Raw genomic sequence first — 9,113 nt, forward strand, 5'->3', positions numbered from 1 at the left:
GCACCCTGGGTCTCTGCTACCTCCAGTTGTGCTAATATTTTGTATTTATTTTGTTTGTAGTGAGCACCATGAGAAAGGAAGGAAGGTAAAGCACAGAGGCTGCAACTTGAAGTTGACATGTGTGATCCCATCTGCTGTACCACCTACATTCAGGTAAAAAAATATTCACTTTGCAGTATTTCCTTTAAAACCTGTCAGATGTTCTATTGCCAGATCTTTGTATAAGGCAGGTGTAAATACCAGGGAAAAAAATGTGCTTTTATCTGTATGCACGCAGAAAGGGGTTTTGCTTGGTATGCATTCATCATCAATGTGGTAGATAGAGCTTGGTATGTTTGTTGCTCCTCCTAACAAGTATGTGATGAGTACATTCCATTATGCCAAACAAATCTGGAAGGACAAATAGGTGGGTGTTTGATTCACACAGATTAAGCACAAAAACATTTGGTCATTCAATTTCCTGGCTGCTCCTTAGCACCCAGTTCTGCTGCTTTTATATTGTCTTCACGGATGCAGCCTTGCTCCTGCTGGTCAACAAAGGGTTGGTTGTGCCACTGCACTGCCTTAACAGGATCTGGCCCAAGGGGATTGCTGCCAATGTGTGTGTTTTGATTTTGACTGCTGGGCCGTGTAACGTGGACAGAAGCTGATGTTACCCGGCCTTGGAAGGGGCTCCCCTGGGTATGACCGAGGGATGAAACTGGGCCCTTCTGCAGGAACTTTGCATCTTTTGTTCCCTTCTACCACCACTGGAAAGAAAACAGCAGTGTGGCTGAGGCAATACAGGGCCTGCACCACTGTATTTTCAGCTCAGGGCTAGTGCAAATTAGCGCAGACCTCAGGCACTCCTTCCCAGTCCATGAGAATGGCCTACATATAGAAGCAGCATCAGGATCAGAAGAGTCTTTTACACACACGCAGTCTTGCCCAAGTCTTCCTTTGTGTAGCTTAGCTGTAGCGTAGGATCTGAACAAGATGCTCTGCACTTCAAACACTTCTTGGATCTCATACATTATTTATTTGAATAAATAAATACAAAAATAGGAAATTCTGAATATAAAACCTGCTTGTACAAAACCCCCATAAAATCCCCAAGCTTTATATTAATACATACGTATTTTTGATACAGTAAAAAAATCTGAAATTGCACAGAGTTCTTCATTTAAAAGACAAGGCTTATGTTGTAATTTTTTGCAGACTCATGCAAATAAATACATTTAACACCAAACAGAAATACATCTGAAAACATTCTGTTGGACTTTTCAATAGGACAGAAGGGTGAGTGGATGCTGAATGTTTATGCTCATCTTAAGGCCATCCTATTTAAACAAACATACCCTCACACTACTGCCTTTGGCCTCTGTGTCAGTAAGAACCAGGTGCCCAAACCCTGTAGCTCTGGTCCTCCGGTTATGTGCAAAACTCAATTCAACTCTCTCCCACTGGGATAAATCAGGTACTGCCCTACTAAAGTCAGGGAAATTACCACTGGGGTCTGAAAACACAAATGAGAGCAGAAGAGAAACTGTGCCCTCAAACACAAACGTGTATGTGGTAAGGCAGAAATGAGTCCATACTATATTGGCCTGATTCATTTCTGTGTCACTTCGGTTGTACGTTGCTGCTATGCCATGAAAACTCACATCATCTCAACAGCACATAGCTAGATGATGCACTGGCTACTATTCTGTGTTGGGAATGAATATTTATTATCGATCCCTGATGAATACCAGAGCATTAAGTGTTTTTGCTGAATCATCTCTTGCCGTTGCCCATAAATAAGCTATGATGAGATAGTGTAACACAGCTGCTGGACAGCATATTTTACCTACCAATCAGGGAGATCTCTGTCCCTCAAAAATTTGTACTTTAAACAGGGGAAAGTTTTACAGGATTTTTTATATGCAAAAGAATTATTTGAAATATAAACCCACTCTTTTATAGAAGAAATGTGTTGAGAACATGTTGAAAACTGCTAGGCTTTAGCTGACAAAAGCAGCAATGGCTATGACCTTTAGTACTGACTCAAGCCCATATGTAAAGAGAAGAACAGCATTGATAATGATGTCTGCTTTCAGCACGTAAGTTTGCCACACCAGGAAATATACAGACAGAATCACACTTCCGACTGTGATCACAAGACTGAGCCCTAATGGAGCCTCTTCTTCTGTCAGGTTACCCTTTGAACCTTGAAGGAAACAAAAAGCTGCTATAAGTCTTTGATTTCTTCTGACAATATCACAAGCCATAAGTCTAGAGTATTCCTGTTCAAAAAAGGCTCTACTTCTCACAGCTCAGAGTACACTGAAATACTGTCCTGAATCTAGGCTCTGTCAGTAAATGTAAGAACCAACCCAAACACCAATGGACAACCCATTTCTTGCTGACCGAAGTTACTCTAAATAAAGAGCAATCAGTTGCTACTCAAAGTCACAATGCCTACCTTTTCTTACCACAGATAATCAGTTCTGAAGCTGCAACCATTTTGGTCACTCAGCTTCTTAGTCAAACATCAAACTTTCCCCCAGTCACTCCCAGCCCTGCACTTAGCATGACAACGTGGTGACTGCAGTGCACATCTAAGAGCATCCCATCCTGATTTTAAAATCTGGTGCGATATAGAATCTTCTGTATTCCCTGCTAATCTCCTCCTATTTCAAATTACTATCATTGTGGAGAAGCTGCATTTTTCTCTTCCTTGCATCTTATTCCCAAGCTAGTCTTAGTAGTTTTTGCTGTTTAACTACACCAGACTTGAAACTTGCTTCTTTATTCATCCACCAGGCTCCAGGCAAACATATGCAGAGAGCTTTAAGGCAGCAGGCTACATTCACCCCTACAGCAAGTCAGCTGAATTCAACAGAGACCCACCTTCCATAAATGTCTTAGGAATATTGAGCACAGATTTTAATAGTAACTTGTTTTTTTAAGAAAAGGACTTTATGAAGTTTTAGCAAGCTCTGGACAGGGGTCAGGAGGCCCTTTATGCTGTTCTGTCTTAGTGAAATGAAGATGTTGGAACTGGCATGTGTCTTCAGAAGGAGTGAAAGGAAAAGGTGTAGTCACAGTGGCAGCCGTACACTGCTCAGGGACGTCCTTAGCATTACCTGTTCCACAAGGCTCTGGCCATGTGGCTACTTGTGTACATTGCTGGAGCAGCTGAAAGGAGCTGTATCATCTCAGTGAATGGAAATCTCTGTGTTTCAACATGTTCATTCTCAGAAGTCATGCTCAATTATAAACAGCGTTACAGCATTCCAGCTGTCCCAGTTATATTGCTTTCTGACAACCCAGCTATCGTCTTTTAATGGCATTACAGATTATATTTCATATAAGAGCAAATTCTATTTGACCCTCTGGCCAAATCTATTGATCAGTCAGATAAAGTTTAATTGCTTAACTGAACAACAGTCTCCAAATATCTGCTAGTCTGCTAAACTGGCATGTTTTGACACACATTTAATTTCAGAATGATTAATGTTTAAAGATTATATTCCACTGAAAAGGCACAGTGATAACATGACATACCCAAGTATAATCGGAGCACTTCAAGAATGGCCATAATGAAAAGCAATGCAAGATCAGGAGCTAAAAAATCATCTGGGTAACTGAAAACTTGACCTGTAGAATAACACAGTGTAAATAAGCCAGGGAAATACAGTAGGCATACCGACAAACCACAACCGTGTCATAAGCACACAGCCTACTTCTATGTTAGAATACGTGCAACTTACTTTTATAAACAATCATTGCAAGAGTTGCCAAGAAGTAGAAGATGTAATAAATCCCATTTACATAAAATAGAATCTGTAAAGGAACAGATGACAGCTGATAACTGTTATTAAGGATTTGTCATAGCAATGAGGTGGGATCCATTTCATAAAGTCACCATTTCCCCGTAACCTCAAAATATACTGCTGTGCCTTTTTATACTAAATGGTTCAACTATGACTGGCCTACTGGTAGGGTTCAGAAAGTAACTTGAGATTGCAAATACCAAGAGTTAGGATAAAAGATTGTTGTTTCAGGTTTGGCTTTAGTTACTTTTTAAAAAAAATTTATTTGGTATGTAGTGGGGTATTCGTTAGCCTAAGGAAATGGGGGGTGTGTGTGTGTGTGCATGTGTACATTTCCCCAAACAACTTCTATACCTGTTAGTCAGCCTTAAGCAAGTTGACAGAGGGTTGGCAGACTCCAATACATCAAATTCCTGCAAGTTTTTGAAAATAGGTGCCTCTGTGAAGCAGACAGGCCCTATTACTGCTCACCTGATGAAAAGTCTGAAAGCTGTGCTCTTTTTTACGTGTCTGAGAAAGGCCATGAGCTCAGCTTTGAGATGTAAATTCATAAGAAACAGACTCCCTTAATTCACTGCTTACAAAACTAACTGTTGTATACTGTGAGATAATATTTAGCTCTAGTTATTTGTCTGTCTATGTGGATCCACTGCCAAGGTATTTGAGAGCTCCACAATCCTTAATACATCCTCAAAATGCCCCTGAAGGACAGGGAATATAGCACGTACTGTTGTACAAATAGGGAGAAATTACTTGCAAGGTCAGGACAGATTCATCTCACCTGTAGCCATCCCAAGATGACAGCCACTCTGAAGTTATGCCTTGAGTCTGAATTAGTTGCCTGGGCTCCCTGTGGAGTCAGCGGAGATGAGCACCTTCCTAGCCAAGCAGCTCCTGAGCAGGGTGGGATGAACTACTGTCCGGTGTTAAACCGTGCCAGCTCCCTCTCTGACTGCAACAGGAGTTGAAATGCCTAGCTTATAGGAGGTACCTCACAGTTAGATGTCTTCAAGAGCCCACCCACCCCCGTGGATAGGCACAATTCTTATATAGCAGGTACATACACACTAGAGGAATGATTTTCTCTTGAGGCACAGCAGCATGTTATTAATGCAATATAGGAGACACGCGTGGGACATTCTGGGGCTCACCACCACATGGAGAAGTTGGAATGTGGCTCCAAGAATGCAGAAAGTTTGGCCATGCATACGTATTTTTGATAACCATATGATACCAAATGCCTTTCTTAGCTTTAAATAATACAACATAATTTATATAAGGAAGTTATCAGTGCAGATTTCATTATTTCCACATCTGTCTTTCTATACTCAAAATATTCTTTATCCTCCCCTCTCTCCCCTAGCCCTTCCGAAAACTTCTGAGTATCTCCAAGCAGAGACTTCATCCCAAGCATCTTGTACAGGAACTGCCCATCCAGTTTCTGAACAGAGCACCCACCCACACATGGTGGATATATTCCAGTTCCCAGAGAAGCTAATTTTATTAAAACAGAACCAGGTTTTTGTGTTTTTCCAGTTGAAGGAAGGTGGAGCAAAAAATTACTAGATAGGTTCTAAGCATGGAAATCTCTGAAGCCAAGGGTGTCTCCTGTTAGGAGGTTACTTAGATCTTGGCAGGAGTAAAGGTAGGGTGAATTAACATGAGAGAAGAGGAAGTACTATTGAAAGCTGCTTTTACTACCTCTTGTCAGCTGTGTCAGCTGTCTGTGAGGTGTACTATGTGGGGTTTGTGTCCATCAGTCCACAAATCCAATTTTTAGGCTTGCTTCCTAAGGAAATGGGAGTTATGTGATCACAAAAGTGGCTGCCAGCCCCCTGTCAAGACTGCAGGGTGGGTTAAAGGGGTTTCTGCATGAGTGGAAGCCAATCAGGGCAAAATCTCAGCTAAACCCCAGCTAATGCTGCAAAAAACATCTTCCCTTGAAAGAAATGTTTTACCAGTTTTACTTCATATGGATGGTGCTGATGATGGAAAACTCAGAAACACAAAAATAGCCTTGTGCAGATTTATTAGGCAGGAAGATGTGAATGCATTTCAGCCAGTTTTTCTGAAGATTCCCTCATGTGAGGGATGAAAGGTACAAAAAGGATACAACTGACGAAGTTCTTCCTTTCAGTTGAGAAGGAAAAAATAAAGAGAAGAAAATAAATATTTACTGAAAGTGCTGCAGAAACATTCAAACAACTGATGTTACTACAGAGGTCAAGCATGCTTGTAGAAATTTTTGTCTCAGTTCACTGGAAGACTTACAATTTTCTCACATCATGCAGTTCAGGTTCCAAAAATAACTTTTTCAAATACATGAATTCTAAAGTAATCTAGGGGAAATCCCTGTTGTGAAGTGTCACTTTCACTGAGGAACCCATCTCTTTCAAAACATAAAGAAGTACACAGGCATTACCTAGAACTTGTTTATCCCGTCCTTTCACAGCAGATGACACTTCATCCCCTCTAACTATGCAGTAACAAGGGAAACATGCAAGGGAACCAGAATGTACCATTTGTTTTTAAATTGTGAGAAAGCGTTCATGTAGAGCACAGGGCTCCCGGGTTCCTGTAAATAACATCCTTCCAAACCGGTTCCCTTCAAAAGCAAAGTCATTCTATGTAAAACCTTAGTATGTTCTGATCACCCACAGAAATCATACCAAATATTTTCTATAAGCTAACCAATACATTTTACTTCTTTTTTTTCTGCAAAAACACAGATAAAATTCCCTTGCAATATGATGGCACTGACCTACTAAAGTACCTCTTAAGTAACTCATTAATATTCTTAGCCTCTTTCAGACACATGAGGAATTAAAAAGTTACGATCTCTGTTTCACAGAGAGTAAAACTGTCTGTGAAAGGCTGTTTCATCCATCTTCTCAAAGACAGCTCATTATCATCAAATCAGTGGGACATACTCACCTCACCATCTTCATCTCTGGGCTTCTTGAGGTTAATGTCCTCATCACCTAATAGTCTTATGCAGTTGGGCCCAAATTAATCCCCACTAACTTTAGGCACCTAATTAAGGTGTCCAATTTGGGAATGCAGTGGAAATAGGCAAGCAATTTTAGAAGGTGATTCATACTGTCTACGATCTGAAATGCCTCCTGGACGTGCTTCATCTCCTCTCCACCTTCTGTAAAGGGACTATGGGCTCCTAACAGACTCGTCCCTTCACTTAGCCAAAATGCGTTTTGATGAATGCTTGCTTTCTTTTTGCAGAATGGGAGTTAAAGGTTTCATTACACATCGTGTTCTGCAGTGACTAATGGTTAAAGATGTGTTTGTATTTATATGCTGGTATAAACCCTCACGCGAAAGTAACGCCTTGTGTCAAGATGATGTGCTTCCTTTCTTGCACAGCAGTAAGGAGATGTCTCCATTTTAAAGTTATTTTAGACTATGAAGCAGGATGTTAATTTGAAATACCACAACTGCATGTGCAGACGTGTTATTATTCCGCAAGAAGCGTCTGGATATGAACTCTTTCTGTGTAACCACACACTAAGCTATACTGGAGTAGCCTCATCCACCCTGGGTAGCTACACTGCCGTGATGCCAGTGGTGTAATTAGAGTAGTATGATTTTACCGTACAGGCAACCCCTAGTGAATTCCTTAATAGCAGTTCCCCAACTTTATTTTTAAACTTTTTTTTAAAATAATTTCCACAAGAGGGCACTGACCACATTCCTGCATCTGTTCCAAGGCGGGGTTTGATAGCCACTATTATTTAGAACATGCTGCCTCCCCCTGAGCAACAGGAGACATTTCACACAGGTTAAACATTTAAACCCGACAACATGCCTGTGAAAGGGATACTGCAGTTAAGTAGTAATTATTATGCCATCTGAATATATAATTTCAGGTGTAACAGTAGGCTGCTAATCCCAACACCCTGAGATCATCTCACTGCTAGGATTAATGAAGTCTGCATTGCTGCTGGGGGAATTTTTAAATTGAAAGTAAGCATTCTGGCACAGGAAAAAAAAAGCACAGTAACAATTTTAAAGCATTTATATGAAGCACACGAACTTGCAGCAGCAAGAACAGCATTCTGCTAAGGGGGGGGCATTTGCATTAGGGAGACCTGGCGTAGTGACTTTCCACTGCGTGCAGGTTGGCATGTGACTTCTGCCTGTTGGAAAGCTTGTACAGTCCAGAAGAAAACAAAGTGTAACGCCACTTGTTTTCTGTTGTATAAATTCTTTCATGTAGGAGGGTAACTCCCAGGCAACAAGGTAGTTGTGCTTGGGGTGAGTATGGATTGTGAGCGTAGCTCACATACCCAACCTGGTTTTTAGGAGGGCGGCAGCTATCCACTGCACAGGCTGGAGTCCGTCTGCACGTACACATGCCTCCACTACCAGTCCTGCTCTCAGACAGCCCTTGAACCAAATCCTGCTGACTTTTCTGGACAGTTTTGTAGAGAACAGCTACAGACCACGCTCCAGTGAAGTGTTTTATATAACAAAAGCCTGACTACTTATCCAGGCTGCTCCTGATTTTAGAAATGACTGTGAGTGATGCTGTGCACGCTTACTTGAGGTAGAACACAGCCCATTTTCTAAAAAACTGGATTTTTTTAATGCCAAAACTGTATTAAAAGCATGCAGCAGCTATAGTTAACATTACCCAGTGCACCCCATTACACAAACTTGTTTTTAGGACTTCGGCAAACGCTAATTGTTCAAGCCAAAGTTTTCAAAACCGGCTTTGTCTACCTAGGGCTGAAATTTACATTTTGCAGGGGGAAACCCTTGACCTGTTTGAAAGAAGTGGAAATTAATCATTTTGACCACACTAATGAAGAGCTCCCCTCCTCTCCCGGAATCCCAGTGGTTCATAATTTGAAGCAAAGACTTGAATTTTCAAGGGGCGTCACTCGGCCTCAGGAAAGCGATTTGCCTGTGGATAAAGGTGCTCCTCGGCCCGCACAAGCGCCAAGCCCCTGCTCACGCTGACACAGGGCCCGCAGCTGCCGGGATTTACCTCAGCATATCGGGGCTGTCGCGATATGGCTATCGGGCCGGACTCGGCGCCGAGGCCTAGCTCGACCTCGGCCCCCGCCTGGGGAGGCGAGAGCTAACCTCTAACAGGGTGGGAAACAGCCACTCCCGGTCACCCTCCGCCCCGCCGGGACATCCGCGGGGAAAAGGCCTGCCGGTATCGATGGCAACGCGCCGCTCACCTCGCCTCACAACGGCCATCTTGGCGCCCCTCCCCCGCCGCCCGCCAGTCCTCCACCGTCCCGGCAGCCTGCGCGCCGCGACCGTTTGTCCGCGCGCGCCTGGGAGGAGCTC

At 42.5% G+C, this 9,113-nt stretch overlaps 1 protein-coding gene across 2 annotated transcripts; it reads right to left on the bottom strand.

Moving 5' to 3' along the window:
- Window positions 1-1,004: 1,004 nt before the first annotated feature.
- On the bottom strand, window positions 1,005-9,083 carry TMEM80 (transmembrane protein 80). 2 transcript variants are annotated; one of them, XM_075048488.1, is made up of 5 exons: window positions 6,732-9,083; window positions 5,911-5,923; window positions 3,735-3,828; window positions 3,529-3,621; window positions 1,005-2,188 (listed from the first exon to the last, which is right to left on the bottom strand). In XM_075048488.1, the coding sequence occupies exons 1-5, from the start codon at window positions 6,773-6,775 to the stop codon at window positions 1,983-1,985; spliced, it is 450 nt and encodes a 149-aa protein (XP_074904589.1). In that variant the 5' UTR covers window positions 6,776-9,083; the 3' UTR covers window positions 1,005-1,982. The 2 variants fall into 2 exon arrangements, with proteins under 2 accessions (XP_074904589.1, XP_074904590.1); XM_075048489.1 differs by having other exon boundaries at window positions 5,911-5,927; window positions 9,002-9,051.
- Between the last annotated feature and the right edge of the window lie 30 nt (window positions 9,084-9,113).

The sequence above is a fragment of the Buteo buteo genome, chromosome 16 (assembly GCF_964188355.1).
Source record: "Buteo buteo chromosome 16, bButBut1.hap1.1, whole genome shotgun sequence".
Classification (NCBI taxonomy): Eukaryota; Metazoa; Chordata; class Aves; order Accipitriformes; family Accipitridae; genus Buteo; species Buteo buteo.

What these genes read in the sequence shown, in the direction of transcription:
- TMEM80 (XM_075048488.1), bottom strand. Translation starts at nt 6,775, where the DNA reads ATGAGGACATTAACCTCAAGAAGCCCAGAGATGAAGATGGTGAG. An exon ending in TGCAATGATTGTTTATAAAA is followed by an intron (nt 3,622 to 3,734) that starts GTAAGTTGCACG and finishes GTTATTCTACAG; the next exon opens with GTCAAGTTTTCAGTTACCCA. An exon ending in AGTGCTCCGATTATACTTGG is followed by an intron (nt 2,189 to 3,528) that starts GTATGTCATGTT and finishes GTTTCCTTCAAG; the next exon opens with GTTCAAAGGGTAACCTGACA.